Source organism: Diadema setosum, chromosome 6 (genome assembly GCF_964275005.1).
Source record: "Diadema setosum chromosome 6, eeDiaSeto1, whole genome shotgun sequence".
In the NCBI taxonomy this organism is placed as follows: domain Eukaryota; kingdom Metazoa; phylum Echinodermata; class Echinoidea; order Diadematoida; family Diadematidae; genus Diadema; species Diadema setosum.
In genome coordinates, this window is record NC_092690.1 from 40,922,298 (window position 1) to 40,939,076 (window position 16,779).

Below are 16,779 nucleotides of genomic sequence, written 5' to 3' on the forward strand. Positions count from 1 at the left end.
GAATTCTTTTGAATTGATTTATTTTGATTCGACTCCGGCGACACAAAGTGCATTTTTGTTTGCCTGGTAACTTGTTAAAATGATTAAAAACAGAAGTGAACACGTAGGTACTATACATGTGCATATATCATGCGGTAATGCATTACTGTATCAGCGGCAACGCCTAATTTGCATATTTCACTTCTTAATTTGCATATATAAGTGAAAGTTATGAACAAATGATGACCTAGATATTGTCTTTGCACCTTAATTTCTGAAATTACTACTATTTCTGCATGTCTAGGGAGATGTTATGAAAATTAGATCATCGAGACACCTTAAAAAGGAATGAATTGGCGGCCATTTTGTTTATGCAAATTAGATGCTCTTAGACTCAAAATTCCGCTTGGGAACCGGAATTTTTGGATTCAGCGTACTTGAATTATACAAAATAGACCGGTTCCCAACTTTTACTAAAAAAATGCCTCTGACAGTCATATTTTCCCAAAATCCCACTAGACTAATATGCAAATACCACCAAAACAAACATTACAGCATGTAAGCTACCTCACAACTACACCTCATGTGCGCATTGGTACAAAACATGACCTATTTTCAGCTTGTTAGGTACTTTACTCGTTTTTAAGCCTTTTTGTACCAATGAGTCAAATGTACACAAATTCTACATATCTGCCCATGTGGACAAAAAATTAAAGTGGCATGCAGAGAGTTAAAGCATTATTCATAAGCTTGGCCGAAGTAACAATTCATGAAATTAACATTGAAACAAAAAATAAACTTGCGTATAAACCAGGTGACCAGGACTGTCATTATAGCAGACACTTCAGCAGGCATCCTTGTCATTGTTTTGTATTGAATTCATTAACAACCTTTTTTTCTATTGATTTTGCCAAATACAAGGCTTGATATCAGGTGGATATGCTAGTAAGCAGCATGTATAAGGATTACATGAATACGTAGGCCCTATTCTTTTTTTTTTTTTTCTGAACCTGAAGTCTCTAAATTGTTACGTCGTGCAAGATAAAGCTTAGTCACCAGCTACGTTTAACCAGCTACTGCTGATAAATATCAGTTTCTTCAGGCTATATTGGAACCTTTCTATATCGACGGATTAATGGCGAGTAAAGTGTATTATTAATCCTTTGAGAGTTATTGTATTTTCTTTCATGGGGTTATTCAATGAATCCAGTCAGGATTCAATCCTTTTAACATTAGTGAATATGCTGAAGCACCTATACACGACATAAACACGCAGACCCATGCACATGCCCGACATGTGCTTCCAAACATACCGCCCCAGGGGCAACATCGACAAATTTGCATTTGCCCAGAGATCCATACCTGAGTGGAACAAACTTCCAAGCTCTGTAATTTGTGCAGTCTCACCTGAACAGTTCAAGGAGCTTTTAATGACCCAAATTAAAATCACACCTTGTGATTAAGCTCACACCCTTCCTCTCATCGTGCACACAAGTTGTATTCATCTTCGTGATAGGCTGCATTTTATAGCCCTTTGAGGATTATAGAAGAAGAAGATACACACATACGAGAACGAGAAAGAGAGATGAAGAGAAAAAATGGTTATTTTTTGTAGACATACCTTTTCGCCTTCGAATTTTCCAGCGATGAAACCAACATGCACCAATTATCGCGACCACTAAAATGACTGACAGAGTCACAGAAACTGCAACGGCTGTGAAAAATGGAACATGATATCAAAGCTACATTTAAGGAAAAGAAAATTCACAACAAATTGTTTTGCCTTATTGACTCAAAGTGTCAATGAAATAAGTTTATTTTCATCACCACTCACTTGACAGTTTTAAGGTATAAAAATGTTGATTCTTACGATCACACAAACAGCTATACTCATGCATATAGAGGTACAAACATACACGCAACATAATTTTCCAATTAGTGTTATTGTGAACTTAAGGCTCTCCCACATTTTCCGTCGCAAAGTCAGCATCAATGGATTAAACACCTGTGAGAAATGCTATTGAAACGTAGAATACCATGGACATAATATTGCCCAGAAATTATGGAAGTGTACACCGTCACGTCATACGTAAAACTATAAAGAAATCAAACATGTTTACTTTGAATATCATTTGAAATTTGGTGAAACATACAATATGATATTAGACGTACCAGATATAATAGACCTATCAACCTCTTGACTTTGAATCGATTAGGAGCAATATAATGATTATAGTAATTATACATTAAATTCAAAGCATTCGACTATAAAGTGCACATCACGTGAACAGTGACGAACCGTAATAGACGAGTGTACATGCTCGTACGTATACAATTCTGCTGTAAGTAAATCGATGGAGACGCAGAACAGTGAGCATTTTCAATGATTTATTTACAAATGTGACATCCTTACTGTTATTCTCATTTTTGTTTATCGTTGTACAATTAACACAGAAGTCACTTTTCTATTATACGTAGCCTCTATGGGCGCGCCGTTTTTCTCTTGATCGCTTGTTAGACCTTCCCATGCCCATAGGAACGTTGTAATAAGGAGATACGACCTCCTTGTATGTACTTACCGGTGTAGTTGCTCCATGTAGGTTTTGTATCAATGTCGCTTCTATCCATCTGGTTCCCTGTTGCTTGAGTGAACACACCCTGTGTTGTTCTCGTTGTGCCAAATGGTGGTCCGCTCACTGTGCATGTGACTGGATCGGATCCTACCAACATCTCTATCGTAACCATCTGGGTGAGTAGTCCTTCCGAATCGTTAGAGATTCTTCTTTCAATCATGCTTGGCAGGTTTGAGGTATCTCCGAATGATAAGCTGATGTCGGGATAGTACCCTCTCACAGTGCATGTGAGAGATATTGTTGTATTGCTGTCCGCGCTAATGTTGCAAGTACGCATCGATACATTTGAGCTGATCAGCAGGCAGGTTTCAATTTCAGGAAAGGGCTCTTGGGGTGTGGCTGTAAATAGAACACAGACATGAACAACTCAAACAGTGGTACGGTTATAACATAGTACCTAAATATACATCCTTCAGAACAATACTTTATATAATGAGGGCGGCCTTCGACCTTGACGGACATTCTCAGCGACAGAATTTGCACCTAGATCGTTTTTGTTATCTTTTAGAAATATCACTAGTATAAATTTATAGCATAACACCTCAACGACAACGTTTGAAACCTTGGAAGTGATGAAGAGTTCTAAGTCGAAACTACTGGTGACAAAAAAGGTAACGAAAAGCTGTCAACTATCGATGTAGCTGAAGACGATTCCCCGATGGCTAGCTACGGGGAAGAGGCCGGTGGAGAGATACCTTGTACAGACAACAGAGTCAGAGCCGGGTAACACACTCCAGCTGCTCACCCAACCGAAAGCAAGGACAATGCTCATCGGAGACCCGCCATTCACCTTGACCCGTCCAACTCCATTCAACTACAGGGACAAATAAAAGAGATAATCTCTGCAGAGTCATTCATTAACAAGCTGATGGAGCTGATCATGGACGCCATCATGGAACGGGTATCACAGAACGTCTACGAAGCCATAAACCACGACCTTGAATCAAAAGGAGAGGAAATGGCTGCTCTGCAATCCAAGATCAAGCGTCTTGAAGAAGAGCTGCAAAAAAGCAGAGACGTTCAAGAGGAACACGAGCAATACTCGAGACGCAACTCCTTGCGACTGCATGGAATCAAGGAGGAGACTGGTGAGATAACCGATAAGGTCGTCGTAGACTTCATCACCACGAAATTACAGCTCGACGTAACAGTCACTGAAGGCGATCTCGACAGAAGTAATCGTGTCACTCCAAGGAAACCATCTGAGCATCCACGACCCATCATCGTGAAATTTGCAAGACACAACATGAAGCAGAAAGTGTATGCAGCGCGATCAAAGCTGAAAAGAACGAATTTCTACATACACGAGACCTCACACCCCGACGAGAAGAGCTCATGCGGAAAACTCTCAAACACAACTCGGTGTCGAAAGCCTGTCCATTTTTTTTTTTCAAAATAAAAATCATGCAGGGTACTCAGCAGGATTGATAGGTTATGAAAGAATGCATAGAGGTATACATGGAAAATGAATGAAAATCCACTGAGATTTGTGTGCTAATGTTATTTTGTGTTATATATCATTAAGACCAACAGTTTTTTCTTTTTGTATGATGGACTGACAGTGAAGTCTGAAATTTGAAGGCATTGAATAATAATTATTGTAAGAGGAGGTGGATAGGTGGAGTGGCAATACCTTTCTGATTGCCCTATCAAGCTGTAATAGTAACAATATTTGTGGTTATTTGTATTTTTGTTTTGGAGTATTAGTGGTTAATTTGAAGTGTATAAAGGCTATCTTATTGCTTGTGCTTTGTTTTGGTGTTCATGACATTTTTATCTGTACACAATGTGGGCAGGGCCCCTTGGTAGAACAGTTAACCAACTGAAAGGACTACCCTGTTAAAAGAATATTGAAATAATAATAATAATACATACATACAATTTCTATAGCGCCGTTCTCCACTTTGATTAAATGCTCAAGGCGCTTTACAATTGTACATCAAAGCAAACAGATTGAAAATACAAGTACATCACAGTAATAGAAGAAGATGAAGAAGCAGAAAAAAAAAGACATGAAAGTCTGTCTTCAAAAGAAAAGACACTGGTCTTCAAAATGCACTGCTAAACAGATAGGAAATGAATAAATAGATACATAAATGAAGATATAAATAAGTAAATAGATAAATAAATAATAAATAAATACAGCCCAAAATGCAAAGAAACCAAATACATGACATCACGGTTCAGTTCACTGCACATGAGAGAACGATGTGCCAAGGTCTCATTGTGTGAGCTAAGCGCGATGTTGTTGATAGGTTTTAGTAAATCAAAAGCTATGCAAAATTAACCTGAAGACGGCTCATTCTGGTTCATCAACTTCATGTCTAAATCCGGCACTTGACACCCAAAACAATCCTAACAAAACAAATTTAAAATCATGGACGGACATTATAATGTAGATAAGTTTCCTTAAAAGGAAAATCGGGTCAAAAATGGCGACTAGCTAATCCGTTGACCCGCCATGTCTCATTCGTCATTGCGTGCATGGAAGAGGTACCGTCCGGGATGACTGTATTCTCGTTGTTAATACATCGTTTTCATATTGATCGTTTCCAGAGGTCATCATAATGATAAACACAAAAGAACGGACTTACCTACAACGTCAACATACGTCGAGTTGACGAGACGTCCCCCGGTTGCTCGATCTGAAACAACACAAAAATATCTCCCTCTATCCTGCATCCTTGTTGATTTGATGACAAGAGAGAAGTCATCGTTAATGTTGTACCAACCCTGGTCGTACCCAGGACCTTTCCTCTGCCTTGTCTCATGGTGAAGGTTAAGTTCAACCAGCGGTTCTGCATCTGCACAGGTATCTCCTTTCATCCAGTAGATTGCACAAGTCGCTTCCTCATACTGACACCTCAGGATTGCTCTTTCACCATACTGAAGAACACGTCTAGCATCGGTGATGACAGGTGGATCTGAATACGTAAAATATTCCCGTGTGTCTTTAAAGACATAATATGGAAGGTGCGGTCCCTTTGCTCTTTGATCATTCCTGACTTCTTCTTTACGTAAATCTATCCCTATATCTTATCACATCTTGATTTTCATGGAAAACACAACAACAACAACAAAACTAAATTTAAGAGTAAATCATTTTATAGGCTACTTGGTCGTGATTAAGGTATTGTATAATTAAGGCGGAGCGAGATTATGAGTATCAAACTATGCGTGCTTACGTCATTCACCTTTTTGATATGTTTGACGGCGCCTAATTGCCAACCTCCCTGAAAGTTGTTTCTTCACCTATATTCTGCGCCGGAAGTGAGTTGATAAACGCACCCTAAGACAGGGTTATAGTCTATGCTTTTGACACGTTTGATGTTCTACAAACGTAGGACCCTATTAGTTGTTATTATTAAATTTTGACGTTTACTAAAATAACGGAACGCAATGTCGTAGGTCGTTCTTCTTTGGTCAAAGATAAGAGATATAGCTGGACGTGATTCTCTCAGCCAAAGTAATGGCACAAATGCTTCAAACCCATATGAACAACACCCCAAAACATGTAATTCTGTACTCACGTCTACATATGCTGCTGTCTTGAACACATATGGCTACAGTGTCATTTCTATCCGTCTGGTTTCCTTTAGTCTCTGTAGGTGTAAACACACCCTGCGTTGTTCTCGTGGTTCCGAAAGGTAGCCCGCTAGCTGTGCATGTAACCGGGTTGGCTCTCACCAACGAGGTACCACACATCTCCTCGGTTCCTACAAACAGTTCTATTGTAACAACCTGGGTGAGTAGTCCTTCCGAATCGTTAGAGATATTTCTTTTAGTCATGCTTGTCATGTTTGAGGCATCGCTGAATGACAAGCTGATGTTGGGATAGTACCCTCTCACAGTGCATGTGAGAGTTATTGTCGTGTTTCTGTCCTCACAGATTTCGCAAGTTTGCACTGATCCATTTGTACTGATCGGCATGCAGGTATTGATTTCCGGAAATGCTTCTTTGGGTGTGGCTGCACGTAGGACACAAAAGTTAACACCTCCGTCAATGTTGCGGTTATAACATTTCAAATAACAATGGTAGTAATGGTAGTAATACCATGTAAACATCTCGTCTCCACGAAAAGAAATGATATCACTTCAGAGCCATATACCGTGAATATATACATAATTCAAATAAATAGAAATGCATCATATACATGGTGTCGCGGTTTCGTTCACTACACGCGAGCTAAGGTAAGGGTAATCAAACGATGTGATAAGAAAGGTAAGAAAAAGAAAGTTATGTCTTGGGTTTTTTTTTTTTTTCTCGTGAGGTCATCGCACTCAAACACACAATAACATAGAGATATATAGGCACACCTATAGTTAATAAATACAGGTCACGTCACTTTCCTTGAAACGTTCAGTCAGGGTTTTCCATTTTCCAGTTTTATTTATCCGCATTCTTTCACTAAAGCTCAGGTCCAAATTAAGCAAAAACAATGTTGCATTGTAAGTGAATATTTTGCCAAGTTTTTGATTAATTAAAAGAAAAGATATGTGTAGGAATGATTACGTAGGGCCTATACCAAAAGTCGTCGATTGAAAATTGCAGAATTCAGAACGGGAGCGATATGACTATTCGATTTTCTAATGTTTTTATCACGGGAAAGATTTAAAGCTACACGAAATTATCACATTAAGCTAAACTTGTATTGACAAATTATTATCCAGGGGTTAGGAAGTGCAATTTACTGTATTCTCTACTTACTTAGAGGCTGAATATAGTGACAATTTTGCTGCGCTTGTTTTTGTTAAATTTTTCCCCTGGCACTGATTCAGCCTAAAGCATGTAGAGGTAGGAATCTATATGAAAACACATATGGAGGTAGAGATCTGACATGATGTGCTAAAGTCTTGTTGTAGGATCAAAGCGTTGTGAGAGAGTCCTAGTAGTCAAATATTTGTAAAATTAGTCTTAGGACGGCTTTTCCTGGTTTATCCATGCCTAATTCTCACACTTAACACCCAAAACGATCCTAACATGAGACATTTTAAATCATTGACGAATGTATACTCATCTGGATAAGTTACCTTGAGAGGAAACGTCGGGTCCAAATTACGCCCATCGTTTAATTCTGTTGGTTCACTATAATATCGCCTTTAGCCAAAGTGTAGAACAAATACATTCTGGGACATTGATTGTGTCATCTTTATAAATGTATTATTATCATATTAATTATTCTCAATCGTCATCACAAAATGCAAGAATGTACTTACCAACAACGTCAACATACGTCGAGTTTGAGAGAATTATAGAGGTTGCCAGATCTGACACAAGACAAAAGTACCTTCCTCCATCCTGTATCCTTGTTGAGTTGATGACAAGAGAGAAGTTATCGGTCATGTTGTACCAACCCTGGTAGCCCGGAGGAAACTCTCGCTGAGTCCGGTTACTGTCCCGGTCCAATACAATTTGAACCAGCACCTCTGAATCGTCTTTGGTCCTCCCCTTCTTCCACTGAACTATATAAATCGCCTCTTCATATTGACACCTCAGGATCGCCTGGTCACCATACTGAAGAACACGTCTTGCATCGGTGATGACAGGGAGATCTGAGCACGTAAAATATTAATGTGTGCCGGTAAGACGTAAGTTACTGTTTGCTGTGCGCTTTTATTTATTCGCGACACCTATAGATTTGTATATCCCTATAGCTCAACACGTCTTGATTTTAAAGAAAATAAATACTTCTGATAAAAACAAGAACAAATATGAATATTATATATATATATATATATATATATATATATATATATATTATATACTGTACGATGATGCTGATACTCATACCGTACGCCTCTGTCATCTTAGGAAGAATTATAGTCGAGACGATGTAATGATGACAGCGACAAGACACCCAAGTTACTCTGCTTGAATAGCAGATGATAAAGCTGAAGAAGACCAAGGTCGACATGGTCGAAAGCTTCCCACCAGCCGGCTTCTTGCGACGTCTTTTGTCATCATTTCATTGTCTCGACTATATATATCTATATATATATATATATATATATATATATATATATATATATATATATAATTATTACTGTTATTATCATCATTATCATAATTATTATAAACACACACACACACACATATATATATATATATATATATACAAACATTTATACATGTACTATATATAGATCTATACATACCTTTGATTTTTTCTCCACGAAAATCAAAATGTGTTATAATATAATAGAGTTTGTTCGCATAAACCGATAAGTCCATTTCTTAAGATTTTGAAGTACGGTCTCTGTCATAAAGTACAAAATAATAATTTTTAAATGATATATTGGTCACTACATAAAAAGATACATTTTTGAAGTTATGGTCAAAAGAAGCAAAAATGTGCTTATTTTTCTCTTTTTTTTGACCTTTAGTCGCAAATATCTCCATTTGCAAAATGTGGACTTATTGGTTTTTGCGAACAAACTCTTCATATGCTTTATATACGTCTACACAAATATGGTATATATGTACATATATCATCGTCATAATGACGCATAGAAGTAAATGTGTTTATAAATCATGCAAACCAACAGATTTAGCCACATTTTGTCTACGTGAGTTACCTTCTCAAGATGGTTGATCTTCTTCATTATGAAGCTTTGTCAATCTCAAAATTAAGTAATGTTCTTTATTCCAAAGTTTTCCAGTCAGACAGTGAAAATACGCACGGCTTGGTAATTCCGAAAGTTCGTAAGTTCGCACCGTCTTTTCACTTCAAAATCAAAGAATCTCCAGAATAACGAACCCTATTCCTACATTTTTTAATTCAATAGTGAACCTAAGAGACGTTAATTCATATTGGTATTAATGAACCTTTGTTACTGACGCCACAAACTAACGAACCCCATTCAAACGACCGTCTAGGTATAAAGAAAATCTGTTTTCAGGTAAGAGTTTATTCAATTTGCCTCCTTCTACAAATAAAATTTGTTAAGATCGCGAATGCTGATCTGAAATTAACAAACACGTCTCGAAAAGGCAGCAGGACTGGAACCTGTCATCTACTGTTTTCCGGGCAGCGGCACTACCATGCACCAGCCGCCTCGAAAGCAGTAGATGAAAGGTTCGAGTCCCTCTGGTTCCTTTTTTACGACATGTTTATTAATTTACAGACAAGCAGTTGCGATCTTAACAAATTGTATTTGCAGAGGGAGACAAATTGAAGAAGCTCACACCTGAAGCTCCCCTCCCCCCCCCCCCAATAATATCTTATTTTCATCGAAATCTGAATTTTTCTGATAAACGAAACTTCATTTTTGGAATAGAGAACCTTTGGAATAACGAACATAACCCCTAAAGATGTTTCAATGCACAAACACTATGATGTTTAAAACAGTTTGCCAGGTGCTGGATACATGTTTGATCAACACACTATTAAAGCCTCTGACATCAGTGGTTTGTAGTATTGGTAACATCAGGCAAATCCTAAAATTGGCTCTACGAGTTTACTGTTGACATAATGAGACATGTACATTCATTCAATACAATGTACTAATTCAATTTCCATTACATCAACGAAATGACGCCTCAGAATTCTTGGTGTATGTCAACGAGATTTTCTAGGGTTAAAATCTCTTTATTGTAAGTGCATTTGCTTGTAATAACACTATTATTGTAACGTTATCATAACATTTCTAACTGTTATAGTTATCGTAGTCTTTCCTTTTCTTGACCACATCATATAGGAACACACTATGCCTGTGTTATGAGCCGTGTTACCGTTGTTAATTATCATTAACACTCCATATTGCATGATCATGATGATGTGTTGGGTAGCTGAAAAAATAGAGTTCCATTTGAACCACACACACACACACACACACACACACGTAATCACAAGTCATTGGTTCTGATGAGAAATTACCGAATACCGTCACATCTGACTGATTCCAATAGTTGGAGCCTGTTCCGTAATCAGTCACCTCACAGAAGTATCTCCCAGAGTCCGTAGACCGGGCGTTCTTAAAGATGAGGGAATAATTTGAGGAAACTGTGAACTCCCCATCTTCAAACCCTGGACCGCTAACGTGTCCGTTGGAGATATCCAGTGTCACAACATCGACGGCGTTTTCGATAGCGTCTCCCTTCTTCCAGTTGACTGTGGATATCTTCCGGATCACCGTACATGGCATCAATCCGCGAAAGCCTTGTCGTAGTCTTACCTCTGGCTCAGTGGAAACCACAGCTCCGTTCACCAGCTGAAATGACACTAGAAAATTTTGGAATTGTCCCGTAATGTATAAAGTAGATGAAATCAAGCACACAGGATATACACAAAACACAAGGTAGCACTTAATAAACGCTGCATTTAACTTTTTAGCAAGCGAGAAAAAATTATCAGACAAACACTCAATTAGTAATGACAAAATAAAATTCACTTGAAACGCATAATACCATGAATATATTCTATGCGATATGCGCATTCATAATAACAGAAATCCTACAAAATTTTCACTATTCATCATTTACTATCACACAAAAGCAACAATCACCAAAAAGATAAGGTTTGAACACATATTTTAACTTGTCAAAATCTGAACATCATTTAATGGTTAGGGCGAAGCTGTTCTATCATGGTACTGTCTTTTGTCCACAAACCCTATCACGTAACACCTTGGATTTCACACTAATTTCACAGAAGGAATTCTTTGACTTTGACAGTATAATCTACGCCCGTGCAAATGTGCTTGATGAGTTCATTGAGATAGGTAAGGGCATTTCCTTTAAGGTATTTGACTACAAGTGTCAGAACCTTAAACTTGAGAAGAAGCCTTATGGGCAAACAATATGAAGACTACCAATGATAGAAGTATTGTTCAGATTTCCTTTTCCGTGTTACACCCCTTGAACTCTGAGTCTTTTCTTTAGCAAATCTGAAATTCAAAACTCCAGTGAGCAAAACATTGTCTTTTACTCTGTGACTAAAAATAAACTCATGCACAATGTAGTTTCTCAGTGGCTGTTCGGTCTTTTTTTTTTTCTTTTAGTTTTCCTATCCTGCATATGTGTAGACCTAGGCAGGGTTACCGATTTACGCATGATTGCTATTAGTGTGTGTGTTTTCATGCTAAGATCAACTGAGACGATTGTGAATTGTAAGCAACTCCTCTCCCAATAAATCATACGATATTTTGTCATTGCATTTCCCCAAAGAAGCCTAAACAAGTTTAATTTGTATGCATGCAACATATGTACGTGTATATGTAAATGTTTATGTATGTATATGGATATATACTTCGTATCTGTAGATGAATTATAAACATAGATATTATTTACAAAAACACATATTCATGATTTAAAAAAAAAAACCTATGTGTCAGAGCTGTATTGATTCTATAGAAGCTGATATCAGCGTTTCATGGATATTATACTCTATCAATTCAATGTCACTAGGATATTTCACTTCCATAAGGAAGGAGATGTATTTGGTAATTCGAATGACATAAAACATTGCAAAACAATATTAAAAAGAACAAAGCTTGAAATTAAGCAAAATATCAAGGTATAATTTACGATGATAAGATAACATTTTATATGTTGTTTTTGCATGTCAAGCAAAGAAACCGCGTAACACACATTTTTACATGAAACACGATGTTATCTTTAAGAAGTGGCATGATTATTTATCCTTCCATTGTTGACTACTTCTTCTTCTTCTTCTTCTTCTTCTTCCTTTCCAGTACAGTCTACCAATAAGGTGTATCGTTGTACTTTAGAGTGATGTGCAGTGTGCTGTGCAATTACTTCATAAAAACTAACTACGTGGGAGTAAAAAAACCATGCATCCTTCTAACGGAGATGGATCTTTTGCACCTCCTCTTTAAATTCGTTTGTGGAGGTGCAAATGGTTGAACTTGGCAGCGAGTTCCACAGTCGTATGGAATCGGGGAAGAACGATTTCGAACAAGAATCTGATGAGCTGTGAATCATTTTATTGGGAGAAAGCACAATTCAACCAGAGCAGCAAAAGTATTTTCATCTGTTGGTTCCTAAGGAATAACCTTTATATCTTGATTTAAAGTTTAGAAGCATAGATCTAAGTGAACCTTTAGACAGTGAAGATCATTTTTTCTTCTCTCCGGTGTTCTTTATCTTTTCTCAGAGATGATAAACATCTATCAAACCCAGACAAAATCTTAAAACTGTAAGAGGTTTAAGTTCAAAGCGATCCTAAATTTAATTACCATGTAAATGAGGTCATGGGTCAAAGGCCAACAATGAAGTCATACATACTGTGCATACTGACAGATTTTGGATTGCAATGAAATGATCTTTTGGTGATCGATACAGGTATTCGTAATACCCATTCTGGAATAATGTGCCCCAGTATATGGCATTCATGATTTAATTCTGTTCGCATTCTAAATTGTGACTTGCTAGCTGCATATTATGCTTATCAAATATTCGTATCATATTTGCCCTTTCCAAATCATAAAGATCACATAATTTTGGACTTATTTTCAGACCGTACATTTTCGCAATGTAAAAGCATCCTTCTTTTTTTTTTCTTTTTTTTTTGGGGGGGGGTTACCCTGATGAAAAGAGGGGGGGGGTATTAATCATTGTTACTTAAGTGTAGTTTTTTATAGGAAGCTTAAAGTATAAAGATTCTATGCTGTAATGAAAATTATTCCAAATGTGTGGACCAAAATGTCTGTGTGTTTTTTGTTATTGATAACTCATTCTTCAGTAATATTGGTCCAAAATTAGCAAGTAAAATCCCAAGCACTGATTATGTTCGTTTCCCAGATTTTTTTTTCTCAGAACCCCCAGAACGGTCTCTTTTTTTAACTCCTACGAATCCTGCTGAAATCATTTATATTACTATTACTTGTGTTAGATAAAACACAGTGTGCGGACATAATTATAGTTGCTACGATATTCTTTATTCGTTCCACAACAATATTATATTACATGATTCGTGTTCATACATAAAAACGCACCCATGAAGATTAAGTACAGTGTATCATTTTTCTTTTTCATATGAAAATTTATCTACACAGATTTTTATCTCTTTCAAATAGCATTAACAATGATAAAATAACAAATCTGCACATAGTATGAACTTCCATCCTAACTCACCATTGCACTGATACATTTTGTAGCTGCCCTATTCGGTTACACAATTTGACAATATGTAATAAATGATTTGTAAAGAAATCTAAGCCATAGCCACCAAACTCAAACTTCAGCTTACTTGCTTAAGATGACGGTCTCCTTTAGTTTGATTGAAAATCAATGACTTTCCAATTGTTTATGTATGATTATGATTCACCTATATACAATATTTCATTATTGATACATTATGACCGTGTAAGATATAATACGTTATAGTACTGGAAATTTTTTTGTTATGTTGTATAACTTTGTGAAAAATGCAGAAATAAATCAAATCTTATCAAATCAAATAATTTGGGATTTGTAGGACGGAAGTGCCCAGTTTCATATTGATTTCCAAATTATTTGTATGACGTTATGCATTGTGCTAAAAAAAATGTTAATCCTTATATTTTACTTGCATATACATTGAAGGGTTCATACATGAAGGGTAGTTTCTTGTTGTTTCAAATCAAGTAATAATTATACATGATATGTTTTTATACCAGAGGCATGGTAAATCACTTTATAGTCTTAAAACCTGATCATAATGTCATAATGTCATTCAGCTTTCTTTATTCATGCGTATGCCCCCCCCCTTTTGGTTGATGTTGGAGTTTTGTTTTTCTTCAACCCTGAATATGGGGTACAGCTGCAGCCACCCTTCCCTTCCCCTACGTCATGTGACAGTGCAACGGGTATACTGTATGGAGACTAGAGGGGAAAAAAGAAAAGAAAATGATCTCATGAATTCTTGGCAGAAAGGTGTATACAGACGGGGCAAAGTGCGACTATGCTCACGTCCTATTCCGCTTTTTGTTCGTTGAGTTTTTTTTTTTTCTTTTTCTTCACAGGTTGGAATTCCCCATTAAAGGCAGTGTTGCACTTCTCCAATTAGCAATAATCGCGAGGATCAATGTTTTTTTTTTCGGGTTATTTGATTTCATTTTGATTTTCTTTGCTTCTTTGTTTGCTTTTGTTTGCTTTTGTTTGTTTGTTTTGATTTGTTTGCTTTTGTGTGTGATTGTTTGTGTGGTGTGTGTACATGTGCGTTTGTGTGTGTGTGTGTGTGTGTGTGTGCATTTTTGCTTTAAAAGAAGGCTATGGGGGTAAATCAGATAATGTTCTCAAAATCAAAAACGTTTTGTCGTACATCCTCCTGAAAAAAAAAAAAAAACTTGCAATTTTCTGGTGACTGTGATTATCACATGGTGACGGAAGTTGAGAAAAGTCACATGTTCTCTGACAAGAAGATGATATAAGCGAAGACGAAAAGAAAGTGCATGTTATAAAAAATGAGGAGACATATTTAAAAATATATATTTATCTGTATAACGTACATAATATCCTGAATAACAATGCAAAAAGTGGCCTGCCAGCTTTGAACAGCCCGCAGATATTGAAAAAAAAAAATAATGTTGATTATGAGAATCAGATGGGCGCTTTCGGTTTCTAAGATTTGAGCGTAAATAAAAACGAAACACATGAAATAAAAGGTTGATGTATCCAAATGTGGACAGATTCGTAAGCATTGTCCAAACATCTGGAAAAAATAATGCCCTTTTGGTTTTATTTTTCACGTTTTATTAGAAATTTAAAATGATTTTAAATTGACAGCGTAGAAGAGATCAAGCACTACAATGTAACACAAATGATATGATATCCCCCAAAGTTGTAATAACGACCTTCTGGTTCTCAACTGAATTTTGTAAACTATAAAACAAGACCAAAGTGCGCTTACCTGAGAATTGGCAGACTGCTACTAGCAGGGCAGAAAACACCCATGTCCAGTGAATTCGTGTCATGTTGGATAAAGTGGTATTCTCTCCTAATATTATTGGGGTGAGAGGGTTAATACAGAGAACATTTTATGTGCAGATTACGTAGGAATTCACTTTGACTTTCGACTCCGCCTAAATTTGCATGAGTACAAGAGGACCAGGCATGATTATCAAGACATTTCGCCTTCTAGAGATAAATTTGCAGTCTGGTATTATTTACTAGGTATTATGATCGAAATTATGGCAGTATATTCAACCTCTATGGCGGCCTATCATGAACATGAATTAGGAACCTTTATTTTCAAGGAGGGCTATGTATTGTTTTAATCCTAAATTTAAGGGATCCTGATTGGTTTTTTCCAATTCTACATCCCCAAATCAAGATGACATTCTTTTTTCCGAGAATGTCCGAACCGAACACCACAGAGATTTTGGTTAAGAATCCAAATCATATTCCACTGTATATAGGACAGCGTTTCTAGTCGACCATTCAATCACATTAAAGGAGACCTCCACATGATTTTCAGACTTTTACATTTGAACAACTGTTAATTACTTACACTGAGTACATAGTTTCAGAATTTATAGTGATCGGGATGAGGAATAAGAATGCTTTCAAAATTTACAGCAAATTGCAATGAACTAAGGACGATGACATGGCAGCCTCACCATAAGAATGCATATGTTAAGGCCCGAGGAAGCAGAACAAAAGAAGAAGGCATGATGCATAGATTATACACAGGTAACTTGTCGGGCAAGCGGTATTGTAGGCCTACTGTTACAATACTCTGAAATACTAATGTGAGGTTCCTTTGTCATCAACTTTGTTCAGTGTATTTTGTTTAAGATTTTTAGAGTGTTAGTTTCTCTGCTCGAGGACCACAATAAATTCCACAAATTTATACATGGAGCTGTCGAAATAATGTATATACTACATGATGTGAAATTACGAAAATCGTCTGAAATGCCCCTTTAAAGGGCAATGAAACCAAATACACTGAAACATGCCTTAGTGACCGACAATACAAAAGTCATGTAAACGACCGTGTCTATAGCGGCCACTTTTTTTTTTTTTTGTCTTCCTTTGGTGGTTGCAATAGGCAGTTTTATCCTCAACAACACACATAAATATACACTCAGCAAAAAAAAAAAAAAAAAAGTAAGTTCCCCCCTTAACATTTTTGGATATATCTCAAAAAGTGTTTTACAGATTTTCATGATTCAAACGGGAATGGATAGGGAATTTCATTACTCATAACATGAATGGTATATCATT

At 36.8% G+C, this 16,779-nt stretch overlaps 1 protein-coding gene across 1 annotated transcript in view; it reads right to left on the reverse strand.

Moving 5' to 3' along the window:
* The window catches only part of LOC140229805 (uncharacterized), a 39,006-nt gene extending 23,479 nt beyond the window's left edge, over positions 1–15,527 (reverse strand). Inside the window, exons 1-6 of the mRNA XM_072310038.1 lie at positions 15,464–15,527; positions 10,490–10,834; positions 7,830–8,165; positions 6,143–6,580; positions 5,207–5,536; positions 2,559–2,951 (exon numbers count right to left, since the gene is read on the reverse strand). Coding sequence (XP_072166139.1) covers positions 2,559–2,951; positions 5,207–5,536; positions 6,143–6,580; positions 7,830–8,165; positions 10,490–10,834; positions 15,464–15,527 — 1,906 coding nt within the window. The remainder of the gene's footprint in view (positions 1–2,558; positions 2,952–5,206; positions 5,537–6,142; positions 6,581–7,829; positions 8,166–10,489; positions 10,835–15,463) is intronic.
* Between the last annotated feature and the right edge of the window lie 1,252 nt (positions 15,528–16,779).